Source organism: Podarcis tiliguerta, assembly GCF_965153285.1.
Source record: "Podarcis tiliguerta genome assembly, chromosome: 13".
NCBI classification, from domain to species: Eukaryota; Metazoa; Chordata; class Lepidosauria; order Squamata; family Lacertidae; genus Podarcis; species Podarcis tiliguerta.
The window spans coordinates 38,051,828-38,074,259 of NC_139546.1; the positions used below are offsets into that span (position 1 = coordinate 38,051,828).

At 49.2% G+C, this 22,432-nt stretch overlaps 2 protein-coding genes across 4 annotated transcripts; one reads left to right on the forward strand and one right to left on the reverse strand.

Moving 5' to 3' along the window:
• Positions 1-467: 467 nt before the first annotated feature.
• On the reverse strand, positions 468-5,775 carry CFAP119 (cilia and flagella associated protein 119). The gene is made up of 9 exons (XM_083409791.1): positions 5,671-5,775; positions 4,534-4,565; positions 4,255-4,320; positions 3,612-3,781; positions 3,236-3,306; positions 2,970-3,086; positions 2,414-2,474; positions 1,522-1,599; positions 468-855 (listed from the first exon to the last, which is right to left on the reverse strand). The coding sequence occupies exons 1-9, from the start codon at positions 5,692-5,694 to the stop codon at positions 683-685; spliced, it is 792 nt and encodes a 263-aa protein (XP_083265917.1). The 5' UTR covers positions 5,695-5,775; the 3' UTR covers positions 468-682.
• Positions 5,776-5,880: 105 nt separating this feature from the next.
• RNF40 (ring finger protein 40) lies at positions 5,881-19,663 on the forward strand. 3 transcript variants are annotated; one of them, XM_083409658.1, is made up of 20 exons: positions 5,881-6,169; positions 7,423-7,619; positions 9,117-9,284; positions 9,613-9,748; positions 9,843-10,079; positions 11,101-11,222; positions 11,353-11,499; positions 11,609-11,683; positions 11,807-11,926; positions 13,147-13,326; positions 13,868-14,003; positions 14,294-14,415; positions 14,873-15,381; positions 15,889-16,006; positions 16,814-16,963; positions 17,449-17,661; positions 17,786-17,911; positions 18,419-18,559; positions 18,763-18,864; positions 18,977-19,663. In XM_083409658.1, the coding sequence occupies exons 2-20, from the start codon at positions 7,488-7,490 to the stop codon at positions 19,151-19,153; spliced, it is 3,111 nt and encodes a 1,036-aa protein (XP_083265784.1). In that variant the 5' UTR covers positions 5,881-6,169; positions 7,423-7,487; the 3' UTR covers positions 19,154-19,663. The 3 variants fall into 3 exon arrangements, with proteins under 3 accessions (XP_083265784.1, XP_083265783.1, XP_083265785.1); XM_083409657.1 differs by lacking the exon at positions 5,881-6,169 and adding an exon at positions 6,246-6,382; XM_083409659.1 differs by lacking the exon at positions 5,881-6,169 and adding an exon at positions 6,518-6,579.
• The last annotated feature ends 2,769 nt before the right edge of the window (positions 19,664-22,432 follow it).

Here is a 22,432-nt window from a genome sequence, read left to right on the forward strand (position 1 = left end):
TTTCTTTGCTTCCTAAGAAGCGGCCATATTCTTTCAGTTGGGAGAGGGCACAGAGTTGAATTTCTCCTGCGAAAAATCCAAGGGGTGTTCAATGTTTTGGGGGTGGGGTGAGGGGTATCCTGTTGCTGCTGGAAAGGGTGTGCACCTATGGGAAAAGAGTTAAGCTTGAGAAGAGTGGGACAGAGTGGGAATCAAAGGGACTCAAGAGAAAATCTGAAGAAAGGCAGTGTGTCAGTTTCACTCCAGCAGCTGGTCCAGTGAGGGAGATGGCACGGACGCATGATGCCTGCAATACTCGCACATCCCCAATTCAGACAGCGCCCCCAAAGTGTAGCAGCTCTGCTAGGAGGGTGTGAGGAGACCTACTCTATACAATGGTTTGAGTGCTTCGGATAGGGAATGCAGCAGGCTGAGAGAGAGGAGATACAGCCTGGAGATACACAGAAGATGTGCAACAGTGGTACTGATTGTTTGGAAAGCTCTTTAATGTCTTAACATCACAGGTTTTTCTGTAGAAAGTTTTTGAAAAACAGGTTTCTAAAAGGCATTTAAAAGTGTGGTCTATCTGGCCACCCCCCATTCATTTCCACAATTTTTGAGGAATGAGATACTTTATGGGTGGGCCCTGATAACCTCTCAACATTCTACTCTAAAAAGTTAATTCTCTCTCCTCCCAACCTGCTTATTTTTTCTTGCCCTTGGCACCCCCCTTGCCCGGTCCCTTCTCCAGCTGGAGCAGCTTGGCATTAAACTGGTCCTCCGTTGCCTTCAAGCGCTGATCTACTGAAAGGCGCAGCATGGTCAGCTCCTGGGTGAGCTGGTTTGCAATGTACTCTCGCAGCACAGCGGTGGGACCTAGGAGGAGGCAGAATAAGCGGGAGAGAGCACTCGCCTCTAGGCTACCACTCTGGGGTTCGGGAGTGCCCCCCCCCACACCAAAAAAGAATACACTACTTACCGTTTAAATAGCACTTTTGCAGCATTTGAAGCACTTACCGCATACTGGCCTGGGCCGCATTGCTCTGCCTCAGCCTCTTTCAATAATGTGCTGAGCTAAGCCAATGTCTGGCTTAGCATGTTGTCTAAACCCAGGTTTCTGGTTAAGCTCTTTTCAGGCAAACCACGAGTTTGTTCTTGGTTAAAGCTTGTGGATAGCCTGACGAGAGCTCAACCACGGTTTTGGATGCCATGCCACTCCAAACTGGCTTAGTTCAGTGTGGTGTGGCAATGAAAACATGGCTGGGGAGGAGCAAACGGGCTGCAAGCTCCTCCCTGGGAACCACAGTTTGGCTTAGTGCAATGCATAGGCAAGGTCATAACTTCAGTAGATTTTACAACAAGCCTGTAAGGTAGGGCAATAGTACTATCCCCAGATTGCAGATGAGGAACCAAGGGCAGAGAGAGGGAGTGAGGGAGGTTCACCCAAGACCTCATGACTAAGATGAAATCTGAGCTGGGGGACTTTTTAGCTCACTCTGGACACTACACACTAGCCCCAGCCACTGAGCCACCCTCTCTTACTTTCTTCAGCAATAGCTGTCTCGTCCATATCCTCCTGCAGAGGTGACAAAGCTGCCTCTGAGTCCTCAGTTGCTGCTTCTGTAGAAGAAAGAGATGTTAAAAACCCTTTGGGGGGAAAGGGTTGGATTGGGGGCAACAACTCTTGATATTGTATCCTTTCCTACAGACTCTCTTGGGCCTGTAGGACCCTCTTGGTAGTTGTAAAAACTTGAACCTGACCCAAGACACGGGAGGCTATTGTGACATTTTAGCATTTGAGGACCAAGTACTGATTCAAAGCAAGAGCGCCACGGCCCCAAAGAGGGAAGACTCAGGGGTGAAACGTGTGCTGTTCACACAGAACATAACCCAGGTTCAATCCTTCGTTATTTCCAGTTAAAAGGCTCTCAAGATCATACAGCTGGGCAAGATGTAGCTTTGCCTGAGATCCCCAGTCAGAATAAACACTGGGCTAAACACTGGACCAACAATTTAATCTGGCAGAGGATGCCTTCTTATAATAAACACATATTTTTTAGATGGCTTCCTATATAACTAGGTCTGTGTGTTACTTTAAAGCAGGCCTAGGCAAACTCGGCCCTCCAGATGTTTTGGGACTACAACTCCCATGATCCCTAGCTAACAGGACAAGTGGTCAGGGGTGATGGGAATTGTAGTCCCAAAACATCTGGAGGGCTGAGTTTGCCTATGCTTGCTTTAAAGCCACCTTCTGCCACGGATTTATATGTAGCTTTTGTCTTCCCCTTGTCCTATTCTGGGAAATGTCCGCATTTAGAAGGACTGGCCAATTTCTTTTTCACCCCTTTAACATCCTTGTCAATGCAGGTGAATGACAGTCAGCTTACACTGTTGTGCTCAGAGGGAGGGAGGATCTGGGCCTGCCCACACTTACCTTCATATTTGGGCTCTGGTTCAGGCATCCCAATGTAAGTGAATGATATGTCCAATCGCACCTAGGGAAGAGAGGGGTTTTGGGACAGGTATGTATGAGCATGTGGCTGCTGAGGAGTGATCCGCTGATTTCACTGGCTGGCTAGTTTCTGGTCACATTTTGATGATTTTCACTGCATCCACAAAGTACCTTGCTCTTAAAAATAAAGGGCCATATCCAGCAGTGTTGCTCAGCTTGATGGTAAGACTTGAAGGAAGCAAACCAGCAATTTTCTCCCCCTGTACCTTCTCCAGAGGGTTGGGGGATCCTCCAGAGCAGAAGCTCTTGTGCTGCTCCTTTGGAATAGCTGGAAATTGCTTCCTTTCCTGTTCCGCTGATGGAAGCTGAGTGGCAATGTTGGATCCCACCCCAAAATCCATGGGAGCATCAGAGTCCATGTTTAATCCCTCGTGCTACACATAAATCATCCAGGATCCTGCAAACCCTTTCCTCCCATGGCATGGGAAGGTGGCATGAGAGCTTCTTCCCATCCACCCAAACCCTGACAAATTTTTACCTGTGGAGTGAAAGCGTATTTGTAAAGTTTGTAGTGGCGGAAGTAGGTGTTGATCATGTAGTCTGTTAGGCGCACCAGCTGGTTCTGATTGAAGAGATCAATGCTGAAGGGGGGTCTCTAAAGAAGTGTGAAAAAATAGGTAAGATTGTGTGTGTGTGTGGGGGGGTGCCATTCCCTTCCACATATGCAGTGCTGAAAAGAGGAATATTGGGGAGGGATGACATCTCGGTTGTGTTATCATTTTTGCCCTGTCTGGACACACTCACCCGGATGGAGTGGCAAAAAACAAGTTCAGAGAAGTAGTTGTAGCATTCCTCCACATTGGGCAGTGGTGTTTCTACAGGAGAAGAAGGTGGAAGCATCATGTTCTTCTTCTCAAGCCCTTTTTCTACAGCCCAGTTCCCCAACAGGACCGGCTCTGGGTGTTACTCTCACCTCTTTGCCTTATGATAAGGCAGCATCACTATAGCACTAACAGGCATCCACAGTAACCTAAAGGAACTGTGTAAAGACAGTATCCTACTCTTTATAATGCCACGTTGCTCCCAATGAGGCTTCTGAGGTCACATTTTCCCACATCCCCCTCATTCTTCTTTTCCATTCACAAAACTCCCTTCTCTCTTCTGACATCCATTTGCTTACCTACACAGGCCTCGTGTACATCCTTCACAATTGAGAAGAAGGCTGAGGTCTGTTCCCTGTTGAAGCCCTGCTCCCGGCAGAACTGGATGGTGTAGAAGTACAGATCCAATAAGATAGTGGAGCGTGGGTTTGTTTCGAAATCTTGCAAATCCAAGAGTCTGGAGAGGAGGCTGCAGAGAAGAAGGGAAATAGGGAGGTAGGATTATAGACAATCCTGTTTGATGGGAGAATGACAAAATTCTTCCATCATCACTATTTCCTTTAACTGGTAGGCGTCTGCCTTTATTTTGCACAGCTAACTGCAATAAGATGACTCTGCACCTGAGAACAGTGAGGGAGTAGATCAAGGTTTTTAAAATTTCACTGCCAGTTTGATTCTTCAGACTTGGATATATCCAGCCACCTATTCTTAGTAACCTCTTTAAACAGTGTCTGGTTAAATATGTATAGCCAATGCTGGTTCTTTAAAATTTAGAGGACTTTACCCTCTGTCGCTCTGCATTTAGGATGTGTTCCTTTATCTGGAACATCCTGAATGCAGCCCAATTCTCTATGTGTTTATTCAGCAGTAACTCTTACTTAGATGTTTGTTTTGGTAAGAGACTGACATGGCTAATGTTTCTTAGTCTTAAAGTCTCATCACCTCTTCAGTTCATCAGTGGTTCCAGCTTTGTTGATTAAATCCATGGAGTGAACATCTAGATATTTCCTGGAACAGGAAGAACAAGGGAAAGCAAGTAACCTGAAAAACAGCTTCATGTTCTTAATGTACACAAGCAGCCTTAGGTATAATGGGCATCAAACATGCAGCAATGCCAAAATTCAAGGATTTTCAGGCCATGCACCAAAATACAGCTGATTCTGGGGTAGGATGTGGCAATTTATGCTTCTTCTAAATTAATACACATAACCAGTTACTCACCACATGCATATCTTTGCCTTATGAGGCCGAGGCTGAAAAACAGAAATAATTTTTGAGTAGGAGTGTTAGGGATCAATTTACAAATATTTTTTCTTACACAGTTGTATGACCAAATTGTATTCTACTATTGCTGGCATCTGTCTGTTTCAAGAGACAATAGAAGAATGTGCCTTTGGGGGTGAAGTCAAGCCACTGGAGAGTTAAAGTGCCTGTAGAGGCTGATACAGGAGAGACATGTTTTACTAGTAGTACTACTATTATTACTACTGGTTATTTCAATGAGATTTGGTGGCAGATTATTGTGCCACAATGGGAACAAATTCTACTTGGCTGGAGCGTGCTTTGAATAGTGTTGGTTACACAATTTAAAGCTGAAAGCCATATTGCTATAATTTCAAATAAGATAATTTTTTTCCGTCAAACAGAACATTTTTATTTACCATAAACGATTTTCATTTATGTTGGTGGTTTATGCAAAATGTGAGGACAGATGGCAGATAGTCCAAGTTTCTCTGACTGATAGAAAATGGACTCCTCCTAAGAAATCCACACTGTGCAGTTATGTGCCACTGCATTTCAGTTGAAATGTACTTTAGTTGCAGTTTTTCACATGTGCATGCATTCCACTCACCTTCTACAATGCTTGGGGTAGGTATTGCATGGGGTTTTGCCCTCATTTTATCCTCACAACTACTCTGTGAGGAGAGACTTGCACAAGGTTACCTGCTTAGTTACTGGCTAAGTAAAACTTTGAACCCAGTCTCCTAGGCCCAGCACTTCTAATTCTAATACCAGTATTTTTATTAATTTTATCATCACAACTTATACTTCGGCATGGATTATTATTCTTACCACTGGTAGATAACTATTATTTACTATGAAACGTTGACAATTTTTGGTATTAGGATTGCTTCCCAATCCTGACAGACACCCCTGTGATTTCAACAGCTGCACGACAGGCAGGCACTTGGCGGGCGAAGCGTTTCCTTCCACCATTTCTACTGCGCCAAAAGCTGTCCCCGTTGAGTTTCTGCCTCGTGTCGCCCCCCCACCCATTCCCTAGCAATATGTTCGAAGTAAAAATGGGAAATATTGGCCTGCACGTGAATATTATTGAATTCCCCCCGCCCCTTTCACCTGCTGGAAGCCCTCCAACCCCATCTCTGGTTGTCGGAGTGTAGAAGGCTGGGGGAATCACGCGTTGCCATAGCAATCTCTGCTTCAGCCAATTGGAATTCCGTCGAAATTCGTCCAATAAGAACGAGGAACACTTGAGGGCGAAGCGCTTAGCCAATTGTAGAGGTTCTCTTTGAAGTGTTCCGGCGGTGGGGGGGAAGAGAGAGTATCAGTAGAGATAGAAAAATTAAAGCGACATCATAACATATGTGAATTTTGTTCGGACGCCATAGAACTAGAAAAGCGCTTTTATTCCTCTAGGGACCTGAGTGTTGGGCGCCGAGTAGAATCTTACTGGATTAAAATTTGCATTTTAAGTTAAGGACCTGAAGCACAAGTTGACATGTTGGATCGAAATCTCCAATTCAAGGGTCTCCTGCGGCGCGCATCCCTCTACCTATGGGAAGTCTACGATAAAGAAAGAGCCAATCACAGAGCGCGCTTCCGTTAAGGCGTCTCGGTGAGGTTAACCAGCGCAGCCCTGATTCGCGCTTTGCCCAATAGCTTGAGGTTGGGTTTGCGCGTGCGCACTCGGCAAAGAGGCGAAGGTTGGGCCTTGAGAATGGTTGCGGGAGAGCATGCGCAGTAGGCGCGCTGGCGTTTCTCGGCCGGAGTAACGCATGGGGGGCGGGGGGAGAAGGACGAGGAAGCCGCAGCCGGGGCGCTCAGGCAGGTGAGTGTGAGAGGAGATCCCCTCGACACCAGACCCCCCCTCACAGCACGCTCCCTGCACGTCTCCCGCCCCGCTCTCCCCGCCCCCCCGCCTTATTGAGGTCCCCCGCCTTGCCTATGTGGATTGTTCCTAACTGAACTTTCCCCAGAACAAGCCTCGCCCGCCTTGGCGGGTATTCCGATGCTGCCCTTTGAAAGGTGGCCTCATCCTTCCCTTGAATTGTCAGGGCTGTGAGGGAGTCGGGGGTCGGGTGGGGAACCTCTGGCCCGGCAGAGGCTCTTGGGACTGCGACCCCCAGTGTCTCCCCACGACTGAGGGTCTGAGGGGAGTCGCGAGTCCCGCAGCGTCTGGTGGAGGGACACGGGACCCCCACCCCTCGCACCTGAAAAACATGCCAGAGGGAAGGAGCAAAGCTGGGGCGTCTTTAAAAATAGGGCGTGAAGTGTTTGCCTCCTTCCCATTTTTACCCCCACCCTTATTTCACTCCTTATTTTGGTTAGTTAACTCTCAATTTAAGAATATTTTTCCATAGTTTACTTGACTTCCTCTTTTTTCTTCTTCTTCTAAGTCTTACCTCTTCTCCAAGCCTATGCTTTCTTTTTATCTGCTTGTCAACACTTCTCCGCCCAGCAGAGCTCTTGGTGCAGCACCAAGATAGACATCAGTGGTTCCGCAGGTGCCTGCTCCTCATTAACTGTCTCTGCGCCAGGGGACACTTGTTGGTTTTTGGCCTGGTATATAACTTTTAAAGAGCACACAGGGGGAGGGGGAGTTAGCAGCCATATCTGCAACTTTTGTTCCCCTTTGTGCTCTCTTATAAAAATTTCCATGATTCCTTGATAATGTCACTGCATTTCCTTACCTACCACACATCCCTTTGCCCTCTGTGTTTTGCTTAGCATAGCTGATCCCCTTCTTTCTGCATCTCTGACCAGATACGGGAAGCCGTACCTGGTCTTGACTATGGGAGGATTAATGTCACACTAGTCTACTGATGGGCAACTGCAACTCACCCTCTCTTTTTTCCTTTCCCTTTGTAGCTGAAGCGCTGCCCCGTTGGCTGACTGCCTGATTCCTCTGCTCTCGCCTGCTGCTCAGAGTCACCATGTCGGGACTTGCGAGCAAGCGGGCTGCCGGGGATGGAGGCTCTGGGCCCCCTGAGAAGAAATCCAACAGGGAGGAGAAGACTACCACTACCCTGATTGAGCCCATCCGCCTGGGGGGCATCTCTTCCACGGTGAGGACCAGGGGATTGAGTGGAGGGTGGAGAAGGACTCGGTGGTGGTGGTAAAAGTCTGAAATTCGCTTCTGCAAGGTGCCATGATGGCTGCCAAATTGGATAGCTTTGAAAGGGGGTTGGACAGATTCATGAAGGATAAGACTGCGTTCTGCCTCAACTGTCAGAGGCAGCTTGCACTGAATACCAACTGCTGGGGAACCTGAGCTTGACAGTACTGTTTCCCTCAGGTCCTGCTTGTGAGCTTCTCGTGGGCATCTGGCTGGGCACTGTGAGAAGAGAACTCTTTCTACATGGCAATTATTTGTTTTGGTTTTTTAAAATAAAAAAAAAAAACCCTTCTGGAAATAAATGTTGGGAATTTGGGGGCGCAAGTGTGCTCCAGATCAGGCTTTTTAAATAGGCAACTCTGTAATAAAGAATATTATATAGGTTGGGACCAGAAAAAAACAATCCATGCCTATAATTTTGCCTAGAAACTGGATGTTGGTAGCTGGGTATCTGAAATATCTCTGCAGGACTAGTGGCATAAAATTAGATGCTAAGATTTAGGAGTTAGAAATACCTTCCCCCATCACTTTTAGAGGAAAATGTTAAGCAGCAGCTTCCAGGTTTGCTTCCTGATGTGAACCTTTTCAGCGGGGCATGGGCCCCTGTGGCAGATTTTTGTCTTTTAACAACACCAGTTGTGATTTCAAAGGCAGTTTTTACTTGGTCAGAACAGCAGCAGCTGCTGGGAACTCAGAAAAGTAGAGTTGTGGCCTATAAATGACTCAGGTTTATATAGGGGCCTTCCCTCACCTTAGCTTTGCACACGAGTAGAAATTAAGTACCGTATCAAGGAGAATTGCAGTTGGGCAACTAAGCAACAACCTTATTGGGAGAGCAAAAGTAACACCATAGGCAGGGGCTTGATGAAGAGCAAGGCCATAGGTTCACCTATCAGTGCCAGCAAATTCCTTCTCACTCTTTAATAGGTCATATTGACTCCTTTATAACATCCATCCACCCAACATCCTCTTCATACTTTTATTGTCTATATGCTATCTATCAGTGTATGTACAGCAATACAGAATAGAAAACTGCCTTATACTGACTCAGATTGTGGATTGGCATTGTTGGCAGTGTCGGGCACCAGCTTTCAGCAGGGAGTCCTTCCTAATCCTCCATGGAGATGTTGGGGTTCAAATCTGAGACCTTTGCAAATAAAGCATGTGTTCTGCCACTGATCTGCACCCTTTTAGAATTAATGGTCAATTTAAAAAAGGGGGGTGGAATTCATTCTAGTTATAGTTTTGTGCCTCATTAGGGTAAATGATGATGGACCATATTTTTCTTTAGGGTGCTGTTGATGTGTGCGTGTATCTCTCTCTCTCTCTCTCTCATCTATCTATCATCTATCTATCTAATAGAAATACCATCAGAACTTGGGGTTGTTGATGGAAACGGCCGAGGATCATTCTGTGATTCACATTCTGACGTTCTGTTTTATTTCAGGAGGAGATGGACCTCAAGGTGCTCCAGTTCAAGAACAAGAAATTAGCCGAGCGCCTGGAGCAGCGGCAGGCCTTTGAGGACGAGCTGCGTGAGCGCATAGAAAAGCTGGAGAAGAGGCAGGCCACTGACGATGCCACTCTCCTGATTGTCAACCGCTACTGGAAGCAGGTCAGGGCGCCTTCCTGGCCGCTCGTTTCCTTTTCTTAAGTTTCTAGTCCTTAAGGTTGACAAGATGAGGTTGATGATCAGTTCAGCAGCTGGTGGAAGCATTAGGAAACCAGCAGGGCATTAAGCAGAGCTTCTAAGTGGTTGGGGAGCGATATTTTGCCGTGTTGCTCCTGTGTCACCTTCCTTGTGACAAGCACAAGCCAAATGGAGATAACTGGAAGCTGGATAGTTTTGGTATTCACTCAGCCCTGCCTGTGGCATCCCCTATGTCCTCTCTCTCCCTGTGTCCTTCTCAAGCCGTCTCTCCCCCCCCCCCCAATTTCTACAGCTAGATGAGACCGTGCAAGTGCTGCTGAGGCGATGTGACGGAGAATGCGGCCAGCCTCTTGAGGAGCCCAAGTTGGAGATGACGGGAGCCGAGTTGGATGCCGCTCTCCTGGGGCAGGAGGGGCTGGAGAGGAGAGGTGAGCCCAGCTCTCTCCGATACAGGATGCTGGGAGGAGATGCAGCTCCCGCCCTCGGAGCCAGTAACCATTGCTGTTCTTCTGGTCCCCACAGAGGCAGTCCTGTCCCCCGTTACTCCCCCCGCCCCGTGGAAAGCCGGAGCGGGGCTTGCGCTGAACGAGTCAGCCCTCTCCTTCTTGGCTACCTTGGCCAGCAGCAGCAGCGAAGAGATTGAGCTGCAACTCCAGGAGCGCATGGAGTTCTCCAAAGCCGCCGTCTCCCGCATCGTGGAGTTCTCTGACAAGATCCACCGGCGCACCGAGGAACTTTGCCAGAAGATCCACGCCCGGGGTGAGGCCAGGCGCCTTGTCAGAGCTGGGCTGAGCAGGCACCTTTTGAAGCATTAGTATAATTATAATTATTTTATTTATCGCATTTATTTCCTGCATTTTTCTCTAAGGAGCCCAGGTGTTCTACATGGTTCTGCCCTATATCATTTAATCCCCACAACAACCCTATGAGGTAGATTTTGACAGCATTCCCAGGATCCTTTACATAACTTTTATTTCCAGGCATCAGTTAGAAAAGGGAGGTTTTTTTCCCCTATGACATTTTAAATTAAATTTTCAAAAATACAGAAAAAAAAGAATCCATAGAAATGAGCTAGCAAAAGCAACAAAGCAAGAACAAGAGTTATGGATAAAGCTGTCTACTTTGGCCGCTTTTTGGGGGAAAGGTCCTTTTGGAGTTCAGTTGGGTCACCTCATGGGATCTTTTATTGATGCTGACATGAATGCTTCTGTTATTATTATTAATTGTGCTTCATTCATTTTCAAGGGTATATTATTATTATTACTATTATTATTAACCTGTTGAGATGGTAAAAGCCTGGTATTAAAAGGTTTGGTTCCTACCTGTGTCCGAGATGCTGACCTAAACAGTTCTCTTGCTTTAAGGGCAAAGCAAACCAAAACATGTTCTATTTGGTATCAATTTTGTTCAATTTATGTTGGGGGCAGAGGGGGCATTTCCGAAAAGCCCTAATATGATTTGGAATTCATGTGGAATAGATAGTAGAAAAGGTTTGTTAGAAATGGAGGCGTAAGTGTTGCATGAGGTAAATAGGACCTGTGGAGAAACCAGATAACTTTTTAAATTAATGGAAAAGGGAGATTGTTGAGATGCAGAATTCTGGTCCCTTGAGGAGAGAGGTGTTGGAAGCAGCACGGTGTTTTCTGTTCTTCTCATGCCTGTGCAGTGAAGGAGTCATAAGATGTTTTAATGCAAACTTGTAAATAGCCTGTAGCAGCCGGCTGAGGAAGTGGCTGGGAGTTGGCGTCCCGGGTTCTCAGGGGCCTCTTTCTTTCCCCAGTGGAGTTTGACCAACTGGAAGAAGCGGTGAAGTCTCTCAACAAGGACCTGATGAGGGAGAATCGGCACTTGCAGGACCTGACCACCCAGCTGCAAGAGAAGCACCATAAGATCTCCTTGGAGGTAGGTTCCTTGTCAGATGCCAGCAAAGTGCGGGTGCAGGCAGGGCTTCCCATAGCCAATGCCGCTTTGTGGGAGAGAATCGTTCTCAAGCCCCGCACGTCTGCATCTTTTTCTCCTCTGGCTCGCTTAGTACACGGAACTGCAAGACAAGGTGACCTCCTCCGAGACCAAAGTGCTGGAGATGGAGACGACCATCGAGGACCTGCAGTGGGATATCGAGAAGCTGCGCAAGCGGGAGCAGAAGCTGAACAAGCACCTGGCTGAGGCCCTGGAACAGGCAAGCGAAGACCTTCAGGGGCCCCCTGTTCCCCCGCCCAGCCCATGGGCCAATATGGTTCATTGTAGCGTACAAGGCACTGAACTTTGTTCTCTAACTCCTTTGGCAGCTAAACTCGGGCTACTACGCATCGGGCAGTTCCGGCGGGTTCCAGGGTGGGCAGATCACACTTAGCATGCAGAAGGTAAGCGGGAGAAAAACAACTGGGGGGTGGGGTGTCAGCGGCGCTGGGATGCTAGTCTTGCAGGTCCAAGTGCTTCCCTTTGTGGAATCTTCCCGCTTCAGTTTTGTGCCTGGGCTTTTGCAGTTTGAGATGCTGAACGCGGAGCTGGAGGAGCACCAAGAGCTTGCCAACAGCCGCATGGCGGAGCTGGAGAAACTGCAACATGAAATGCAGCAGGCTGTGAGGACCAATGAGAAGCTCAAGGTAAGGAAGAGCCTCCTGCGGAATTTGGGGAAGGGAAGCAGAATGCCCTCTAGTGGCAGGCTGAAAATATGCTAGTATGACCAGGAATGATGGTTCTGGAGAATCTGCTTTAGAGCCACTTTTGCAGGTGCAGAGGGCAGAGGTATATTATTTATGTTTCTAGTCCTTGTGATTGGGGGAGGCGGTGTCTCTGAAGAGCTCTTTTTCTGTGAATTTCCAGGTTCTCTGCATCTGTGTAGTGTAGTGCTTCAGTATTTCATATTCTTCTTCTTCTTGGCACCTCAGTCCATTACACGCAGGTCCTGCTATCAGAATACTTGTTATCCAAAATCTCACTTATCTGAACACAAAGAATTATTCACAAATGGCTGACTCAGATGTCCAGACAGCTGTAGTTTGTCCAGTTCTTTACTTGTTTGTGTTTTGCTGGTCAGCAGCTGCTGTTTCAGGCCGAAACCATGGCGGAAAATGAGAGCGATTGGACAAATCGGGGAACAAGAGACATTGGGCAAATCTATTTTTCCTTTGTTTTACCTTTGCTGATTGGCTGCAGCAGTTTCAGGCAGAAAGCATGGAGTGAGAAAGCATGGATTAGAAATGTTCCTATAGGAAATAATGAAAACCATTAACTTGTTATATGCCCGCTTGCCTAATGAACGATTTTCTGAGAATGCATTGTGTTCAGAAAGCAGGACCTGTGTGTTCTTTGCTTCCTGGCAAAAGAATTCCAGATTGACTTTGGGGAAGGCTCGTAGCTCAGAAGGTCACGTGTTCAATCCCTGGCGTCTCCAGCTAAGGCTGGAAATGTTCGCTGTCAATCAGAAGTGCTGACCTAAATTGACCAATGCTCTTGACAGATTCCTATGTTCCCATGACTCCCCCTCCCCCAACATTTGTCAATAGAACTAAACCAGTCCAAACAACTTCAGATGCTTCCTTTATGTACACTCGTGCGTGCAGCATCTGAAGCCTTTCAGCAATCAGGCAGAAAGGCACAAGCCTCAGGCTGAGTATCTTAAGCCTTTGACCCATTTGCTGCTGGTAGGTTTTTTTGTACACTTGCTATTACACTTAATACACCCGAACATGCAGGATGGGGCATGTTTCTTTTAAAAGAGCCACCAAGACCACTCCCAGGGGTGATGACGTGGGGCAGTTGACATGGAGAGCTCCCGTGGCTCTCCTCCCCCAGGCACCTGTTCTCTGCCCTTCCCCTGCAGGTGGCGCTACGGAGCCTGCCCGAGGAGGCGGTGAAAGAGACACTGGAGTACAAAGTGCTGCAGTCTCAGTTCTCGCTGCTGTACAACGAGAGCCTGCAGGTGAAAACGCAGCTGGACGAGGCCCGAGCCCTTCTGCTCACCACCAAGAACAGCCACCTGCGCCACATCGAGCACATGGAGGTGAGGGAGCCCGTGAAGTGTGTGTGCCTGCTCTCTAACCTCTGAAAGGGTGGTCAGCAGGCGTGCTTAAGCCTTTCCTGTGCCTCTTTGCTTTGTAGCATTAGATAGAAAGGTAAAGAAAGCAGTTTTGCAGTTTCATAGAAGAGCACAAGGGCCCTGCTGGATCAGCCAGATGCCCCTGGGAAACCCATAAGCAGAACCTGAATGCCAAGAGCCCTACTCTCCCCAAAATGCCAAGAAACTGGCACTCGGAGGCATCTAACAGTAGAGGAAGACATAGCCGTCATGGCTAGTGGCCGCTGGTGACCTTCCTTTTAGACCCTGATAGCATAATCTCATGAAGCCCTGGGTGGCATCCAAAATTAGCCATTGAAATCAGTGGGCACCCTTGATTGAGGTTCATTTCAGTGGGAAGAGCTTACGCCCCCCACTGTTTGTCAGACTGCAAAAGTTACCAAGGAGAAAGAGTGGTCTCGCACCCTGTTCTCCCCCTCCCCCCCGGCTGATATTACTTGCCCCTCCCCATCTTCCTCGGCAACAGAGTGATGAGCTGAACCTGCAGAAGAAGTTGCGGACGGAGGTGATCCAGCTGGAGGACACCCTGGCCCAGGTGCGCAAAGAATATGAGATGCTGCGCATTGAATTTGAGCAGAACTTGGCCGCCAACGAGCAAGCAGGTGAGGCTGCATTCCTTCCCATTGAGCATTCGTGGTTTGGCCCCAAATGAATATTTTTCTCCCTTTAATACTCTAAGGCCAGTTTCCCAGAACTTGGGTATCCAGCTGTTCTTGGACTACAAGAACATCATCCCTAACTAGCAGGGCCAGTGGTCAGGGATGATGGAAATTGTAGTCCATGAACAGTTTGGGAAACCCTGCTCTAAGGTGTGCCCTGTGCAGAAGTCATCTGCCTACCAAATTGTTCATTCTCACTCTTCTCTTCCCCCCTCCCTCCGTTTGAACCCGAGGCCCCATTAACCGAGAGATGCGCCACCTGATCAGCAGCCTCCAGAACCATAACCACCAGCTGAAGGGCGACGTGCAGCGGTACAAGCGGAAGCTCCGGGAAGTGCAGGCGGAGATCAACAAGGTGGGGTTGCAGGAGGGGGAGGTTTCAGGGAATGACCCCCCCCCAAAGGAATCTCTCGGGGGCTGCATGCTGGCGGTGGATGGGGCCAGAGCCCCAAGTGGCCAGGACACTCCTTCTCTCACAGGAACGGAGGACGATGCCTTTCCCTGAGCCATTGGTCCATCTTGCTCAATATCGTCCTTCCTGTTTTCAGAAAGGAAACATTTTCAGCCCTACCTGGAGATGCTGGGGATTGAACCTGGGAGCTCCTGTGTGCAAAATAGATGCTCTACCACCCAGCTATGGCCCTTCTCTTTGCCCCCCCCCCTTCTCTTTGTATTTCTCCTCCTTCTACCCATATGACAGTCTGCTGGGGACTGCAAGTGGCCTTTGGCCACCCCTGCTTTGAGCTCCATAATTCCAGGTGCTGTGATGGCCACCTTACCCTGCAGCTCATGTCCGTTTGTTCTTTGCTCAGGTTCGGCTGCAGCAAAGCGGCTTTTCCTTCAGCTCCACGGCAGCGCCTCCTACACCAGGGGCCGAGGACCCCGCAGGGCTGCTGGGGCCCCCAGGGGCCTCCACCATGAAAGAGGAAGAGGGAGCAGCGCCTCCCGATGTGAAAAAAGAGCCCAAGGAGGTGCAAATAAAGAAGGAGCCCAAGGAGGAGGCTGCTGCCCCCCAGCCTCTTGGGATCCATGAAGGGGTGAAAAAGGAGGAAGAGGAGCCGCCTGCCCCACAGCCCCTCGCCCCACAGCCGCCCCCGCCCCCCCGCGCCAAGGAGCCTGAGCGGTCCAAGGGGCGCAGCGGTGGGGAACGGAGCGGGGATCGCGAGAGATCCCGGGACCGGGACAAAGAGGCCTCCTCGTCGTCGTCTTCCTCCTCGTCCTCTTCCTCGCGGGATCGGGAGAAGCAGAAGGGGGGCGGAGGCTCTGAGGACCCCAAGAAAAAGGATTCCGATCTGCTCAAGCAGCTGCGGACTGAACTCAAGTGAGGGAGGTGGAAGATGGTGCCATTTCAAAATGGGGGTGGGGAAGTGGGGAGAGGATGTTTTTTGGGGGGGATAGCACTGGGTAGGGGAGGGCACAACGGCCTCAGGAACGGCCGTGAACTTGGAGGATCTGTGCCAGTGGTTTGGCTCCTGGGAGCAGCTGCACCTCTGCACTCAGCAGAGAGGGAGATCGGGCTTTGGAGGGCTGTATTGCAGCTGAAGAGCTGGAGGCCCAGAAAATGCTTTGCCAAGATTTTAGGGTTTCAGGAGGCAGGCCTTGGTGGTAGGCCCATCACTCTGGTGTTTGGACCCAGGGGGAGGTAAGAAAGATCTCTGCAAGCTAGAACTTCACTGAAATAGTTACCCCCCCCATCGGAGAGGTTCCTTGTAAGACAGTTTGAAGCCTCCCTTTGCACCCCCATAGTTTCTCATAGGTCTCAAAGCAATAACCCCTGGGGTGCAAGGTTCCCCCCCCCACTTCATGCTGATCCTGTTTCCTTCCTCAGGAAGGCTCAGGAGAGTCAGAAGGAGATGAAGCTACTCTTGGACATGTATAAGTCGGCACCCAAGGAGCAGCGGGACAAAGTGCAGCTCATGGCCGCTGAGAAGAAGACCAAGGCAGAGGTGAGAGGCCCACCTGCACACGGATGCCTGCTGCCTTCTGAACATTGCACTTCCTCTGCCCCCCTTTTATTCCAGCTCTTCTTTGCTTGGGTCAAATGCGCTACTCTCAATCTCAATTCTCTCAAGTGTGGATCCTTCTGTAGTTAAAGAGACGCTATCCACGCAGAGCTGGGAGATATCAGCAAGCTGGGTGAGGGGGGAACCCCAAAGTTTGGCGGAAAGTACAAAAATAGTCCCTCTGTCCCCAAACAGCCCGACAAGGACAGGGCATGCTGGGTAGGAGGAGAATGCCGGGTGGTCTGGAGAGATGTGGAAAGTTGTGCCCTGGAAAAGGGCAGGGCTGGCTGGCACTCTGAACATGAGCATTAGGCACTGTCAAGCTTTGGTGCAGGTCCCATTGGCCCCTTCTGCTAGTTCACACTTAAGTATGAGGGAGTCAAAGTCCTCTCTAGGGTTTTTCTTAAGTTTATATGCCGCACTTCATCCGAAGATCACTGTATCAAAATACAAAATACATAACCCAAAAGCCCCCCAATAGCAGACGTTTGAGTGACAGTATAGCATATTGGCATGCTAATTCTGGGCAAGTTGATGTGAATGATGCGCCTGGACAGTAGCTATCATAGTTCCCCAAAAAGGGGCTTGGGGTTGGTTGGTTATGCTTTTAAAATGAGGGCGAATAACATTGTGACGCTTGCAATTTGGCTTGTCCTGCCTTAGTGCTGGGTGATGGATTTGGCAGCACCATCTTGAGGGACTAGGGATAAGGAGTCACCCCTGTTCCCTTTCACTCGGTGCCCTTGGCAGGTGGAGGAGCTGCGGGTGAGGATCCGCGAGTTGGAGGAGAAAGAAAAGAAAGAGAGCAAGAAAATGGCAGATGAGGATGCCTTGCGCAAGATCAAATTGGCCGAGGAGCAAATTGAACACCTGCAGAAGAAGCTGGCTGCCACCAAGCAGGTATTTGGCTGTGGGAGGAGCCAAGGTGTAAGTTCTCCTGCAGGGTGGAAGCCTTCCCATAGGCCCGATGTTTGTTTCAGTCCATCTATAGCCATCTATAGACCAGGGTTGGGGAGATTCTGGCTCACCAGGGTTTGGCCTGCGAGGCCATTTTTCCAAAACCACCTTCACCTGTCAGCCATGTCAGTTCATTCCTGCTTTCTGCAGGGAGCAGTAGTATGCGCATGAATTCTCCTTGCTGATGGGTGCAGGATTCAAGGCTCCTTGGTCTCCACTTCCCCGCACAGCTGCAGTGCAACCATGGCAGGTGGGCAGGACCACTCACCTTTCAATCGCCTGATGTCCTGATGCCAACAGGGGATTGACAGGCACCCCTAAAAAATCACCAGCCGTGTGTGTGTGTAGTAATAAGGGAAGCTGCAAGGGCAAGGAGGGAGAACTTGAGCAATCTCCTTCCCTTCCTTATGTCTGTTCTGCTGGGGCAGGAGGAGGAGGCTCTCCTGTCCGAAATGGACGTGACGGGCCAGGCTTTTGAGGACATGCAAGAGCAGAACATGCGGCTGAACCAGCAGCTGCGCGAGAAGGATGACGCCAACTTCAAGCTGATGTCGGAGCGCATCAAGTCCAATCAGATCCACAAGCTGCTGCGGGAGGAGAAGGACGAGTTGGCTGAGCAGGTGCTGGCCCTCAAGTCCCAGGTAAGGCAGAGCCTGTCTCCCTACCTCCTCACACAGTTGTGGAGCCTGAGACAAGGGGGGAGGGTCTTGAGGGGGGGCTTCCGCCCCATGTCCTGAAGGCTGTGGCTTTGGTTTCCATGCCTAGGTGGACACCCAGCTGCTGGTGGTGCAGAAGCTGGAGGAGAAGGAGCGTGTTCTGCAGGGGAATCTGGGCACAGTGGAGAAGGAGCTCACTTTGCGCAGCCAGGCCCTAGAACTCAACAAGCGGAAGGTGAGGAGAGGGAGCTGGGAGGAGCCACGGGCTGAACTGGGAGACAATCAGGGCTGTGGGTACTTGTGCTCCAAAAATAAAAATTATTTTCTAGGTCAGTGAGTCTTTTTACAAGCTCAGTTTTTCAGTCTTAAAACTTGGTTATATTTTCTGCCTGTATTTTAGATAACATATTCTGGTCTTGTCAGTAATTGGGGTTGGGGGAAATTGCAAGCCCAAGACCTGGAAATCCTGTTCCGTCTCTCCCCCCAGCCCCTCTGCTTATGAACTTTCCCCAGGCATTGCCCATCCCCTCTCAGTTGGTCTCCGTGGCCTTAGGGGGCTAGAAACTAGAAGCAGAGATTCCCAATCTGCTGCGTTCTCTTCCCTCTGCTAGTTTTTGGGTGCACACAGTGCAATTGCACTATGTATTCACAGCCCCAGGAATGGGGTGCCTTTGTTGGGGCAGCTTGTGTCTGTCCTTGGGAGATTCTGAGGTGGTGGCTTCTGCTGCTTTTCTTCTGGCAGGCAGTGGAGGCTGCCCAGCTGGCAGAGGACTTGAAGGTGCAGCTGGAGCACGTTCAGTGTAAGCTGAAGGAGATCCAGACCTGTATGGCCGAGAACCGAGCAGCCAAGGAGAAGGAATCTTTCAACCTCAAAAGAGCCCAGGTACTAGGAGAAAAGAGGATAACTTGTTCTCCTCTGCAAGTGTGTCAGCTGCTCTAATGCTCCTCTTGGTTGAAAATGTTATATTTTTTAAAAAGCAAGTTACTAGCCCTCGTGGCTGCTGATAAATATTTCTTGGTATGCCAGTGTTACCTTCCGTCTTGCTAACCACCTTTGGGATTCATTGACTTGCATCCCTTCCTCAGGAGGACATATCACGCTTGCGGCGCAAGCTAGAGAAACAGCGCAAAGTGGAGGTGTACGCGGATGCTGATGAGATTTTGCAGGAGGAGATCAAGGAGTACAAGGTGAGGAGAAAGGAGGAGGTTGGTTGGTTGGTTGGTTGGCAACCCAGGGCAAGCCTTGTTGGGGAGAGCCAAGTCAAGGGTCTTACACAAATTACCTGTCCCGTATCTCCAGGCCAAGCTGACCTGCCCCTGCTGCAATACCCGCAAGAAGGATGCTGTCCTCACCAAATGCTTCCACGTCTTCTGTTTTGACTGTGTCAAGACACGCTACGACACCCGCCAGCGGAAGTGCCCCAAGTGCAACGCGGCCTTTGGCGCCAATGACTTCCACCGCATCTATATCAGCTGAACACCTGGGTCCAATTTCCCGCCCAAGGGGGTCCCTTTCACAGACGGTGCCTGGATCCTGTGGCTTACCTAGCAAAAACCTGCCTCGGGTCCGCATATGACTCATTCCTCCCCCACACCAGTTTTCTGGCTCTGGTCCATGGACCCCTTCCCAAGCATTTAAAATATTTTGCAGAGCTTCCTTTTCAGTGGTTTACTTTCTCTTCTCTCCCCTTGCCCGTATACTTCCTGGGTCTGTTTCACTGGATCCCCTCCCTAGATCTGAGGAATCCTCTCTGCTGCTGCTGCTCCTCCTCTCGGCATTTCCCAAATGGTCTCCCTCCAAATTGCCTTTGGATCTTTTTCTTCTTCTACCATTTTGAAAACTTTTACGACAACCACTGTCTGCAGGCAGCAGTCATGCAGATCAAACGCTTCCTGTCGGAGAGGTGCATTCTTATTCTTCAGTTATTTTAATAATTGTTTTCCGTGTTTTGGAAGTAAAAGTTGGAGATGATCTGCTCCTGCGAGATCCCTGTGTTCTTAGAACCTTGTGTGCCGCCTTCTGGAGATGAGTTCTGGGCAGGATTGGAGGTTGTGGGGGCGGGGGGGGGGGGAGGCTTTTGCTATGGGTAATTCCTGGAGGTTGCATTGAGCCCCACCAGAGCAAAGCTTAGCTTTGTGGGGTGAGGAGGGTTTGAGGAGACAGAGATACACAAGGAATCACGCATGAACCCCATGGACTGGCTGTGCTTGTTAACGTAGTCACAGCAGACTTTAACCTTTCCATATTCAGACTCACTTTTAACACAAACCTTTGTTTGAGGAGTAATAATATTTGTATGGTGGTTGTGCTGCTGTGGTTGTGACGCACCTTAGATGAAGCTGCAACCCAGTAGCTGGTCCTTATGTAGCAGTTTGAAGACCAATGCAATAACAGACTCACTCTTGAGGAAGGAGAGCTGAATGGAAAGTGTTGTGAAGATTAGGGGGGAAAATAAATAGGGTCTGAGTCTAACCAGGACTGAGCAGACATGGCTCAGGAACAAATGGTACACATTTTAGAGCTGTAATGTGAACTGTCACCAAAGAAGAAAAGCACAGTGCAAGTGGCTAGAGGAATCAGCAGTGCAGGGAAAGAATGGGTTGTTCCCTAGCAGTTCACTAGGCCAGTTGAGCTGCAGGATAAAAGGACCAGTTGCTTTTACTAGCACTGGAAAAAGCCAGCCAGAAATAAGAAGAGTAACTTTTTAAAGTGAAAGCTTGCCTCCATCTCAGATTCTGTATGTAGCTACAAGTATTGTACAAATATGGAAGGGCTTTAGGAATTCTTTGTATGTATTTATTTTACAGCATTTCTATGCTGCCTTTTTTGTTGTTGTTGTATAACTCACACAGCCCCCTCATATATCAAGAAGAGGTTAAAACAAAGTCGAGTGCTGGGGCCCTGATGAGGGCCAGCAGTTTCTGCTGAAGTCACATGTTAGCCAAAAACACAAAGCAGCTCAGAGCTGTGTTGTTGCTTTTTAGATACCACAACTTTCTGGTCCCTGGAGAATCCTGTTTCTAAGATCCCATCCACAAAAACAACTCCTTATATATACAAATCTTAAATTTTCCATGTGTGTGCTAAGCAAAGTCAAACTCAGATAATGCAAAAATGAAAGTAGCTCCCAGCTGTCACTTTTCTTGGTTTCAAGTGTAGAGCTGGATCACTTTAGGATATTGGTTTCCCCTGTGCCTTTACCTATCCCAACCCTGCTTGCCAGAGATAATACAACCTTCAGTGACAAGAGCAAGTTGCATCTATTGAAAATACAGCTCCCCCTCTCAATATTATTCTCTGGCTCCCTTTTGGTAAGAAAGATTTCTTGATGTGATGTGATGTGCAAGGCAGGTACAAATCAAGTAGCTCGTTGTTGTTTAGTCGTTTAGTCTTGTCTGACTCTTCGTGACCCCATGGACTAGAGCATGCCAGGCACTCCTGTCTTCCACTGTTTCCTGCAATTTGGTCAAACTCATGTTAGTAGCTTCAAGAACACTGTCCCAACAGTTATCCCCCATGCACCTTGCTAATTCAGATGGGACGCGGGTGGCGCTGTGGGTAAAACCTCAGCGCCTAGGACTTGCCGATCACATGGTCGGCAGTTCGAATCACCGCGGCAGGGTGCGCTCCCGTTGTTCGGTCCCAGCACCTGCCAACCTAGCAGTTTGAAAGCACCTCTGGGTGCAAGTAGATAAATAGGGATCGCTTACCAGCTTGTCACGCTGGCCACGTGACCCAGAAGTGTCTGCGGACAGCGCTGGCTCCCGGCCTATAGAGTGAGATGAGCGCACAACCCTAGAGTCTGGCAAGACTGGCCTGTACGGGCAGGGGTACCTTTACCTTTACCTAATTCAGATGGAGATCAGCAGATTGTATGCATAAACGTTCTCCACTTCTTCTTTTTTAAATTAATAATTGTGGGATTTATTGCCACGGCATGGGGTGGTGATGGCTGTGGACATAGATGGCTTTAAAAGGGATTCAATAAACTCGGAGAGAAGCAGAAATTCTTATGGACAGTCATGACAGCAACTGCAACGATGGAGGACCACATTTCCCAGAGCTCCTTGGAACCGGGGTTGCAACTCCTCCCGTCGTTCCTTCTGGATCCTCGGCGTTTACGGATTGCTGGAGGTGCTTCCCGGAGGACGTGGCTCCCTATTTCGTAAAGGGGGAAACGGTTCCCTTTCGCGTGGAGTTTTCACCCCTTTGCGCCCCGTTTCTCTCCAGCTAAATCCCGCGCAGTAAAGAACTGCTGCGTCAGCTGGGAACGAACCAGCTCCAGCCCCGCAACAGAACGGAAGGCGCCCCCTTTCTCTCTCCCCCCCCCCCCCATGAAGCCCCTGTGCCTTCGGCGGCTGCATGCCAGGCAGCAATTCCACCTGCAGAGCTTTCTCTCAAATCCACGCTGGGAAAAGCTGCTGCCAAATCTGTGTACCTCTGCAAGCGTTTTAAGCGGATAAGACTTCACTTAAGAACCTGGAGATGGGGTATTCGGAGTGCGTGTAAATATGCATTTACCCCCCCCCCCAAAAAAAAGGCTTTTATTATTTATTTAACAGTAGTCTTGTGCTACCGAGCGCATTAATTACGGTATAACTTTTAATCTATATAATTTGCCAGCTGACATCGTAAGCCTAGTCCACAAATTCCTACACCGTAAGACATTCGTTAAAAGAGTTTCCACAACCTGCAAGATACTGCGCCGCTGTTGCTGGTGCAACAGATTAATATAGCCACCCCTCCGGATTTTCT

What these genes read in the sequence shown, in the direction of transcription:
- CFAP119 (XM_083409791.1), bottom strand. Translation starts at nt 5,694, where the DNA reads ATGGGGTTGGAGGGCTTCCAGCAG. An exon ending in ACCACTGATGAACTGAAGAG is followed by an intron (nt 3,782 to 4,254) that starts GTGATGAGACTT and finishes TCTTCTCTGCAG; the next exon opens with CCTCCTCTCCAGACTCTTGG. An exon ending in TTTTTTGCCACTCCATCCGG is followed by an intron (nt 3,087 to 3,235) that starts GTGAGTGTGTCC and finishes ACACTTCTTTAG; the next exon opens with AGACCCCCCTTCAGCATTGA.
- RNF40 (XM_083409658.1), top strand. Translation starts at nt 7,488, where the DNA reads ATGTCGGGACTTGCGAGCAAGCGGGCTGCCGGGGATGGAGGCTCTGGG. An exon ending in TGCAGGCGGAGATCAACAAG is followed by an intron (nt 14,416 to 14,872) that starts GTGGGGTTGCAG and finishes TTCTTTGCTCAG; the next exon opens with GTTCGGCTGCAGCAAAGCGG. An exon ending in TCAACCTCAAAAGAGCCCAG is followed by an intron (nt 18,560 to 18,762) that starts GTACTAGGAGAA and finishes TCCCTTCCTCAG; the next exon opens with GAGGACATATCACGCTTGCG.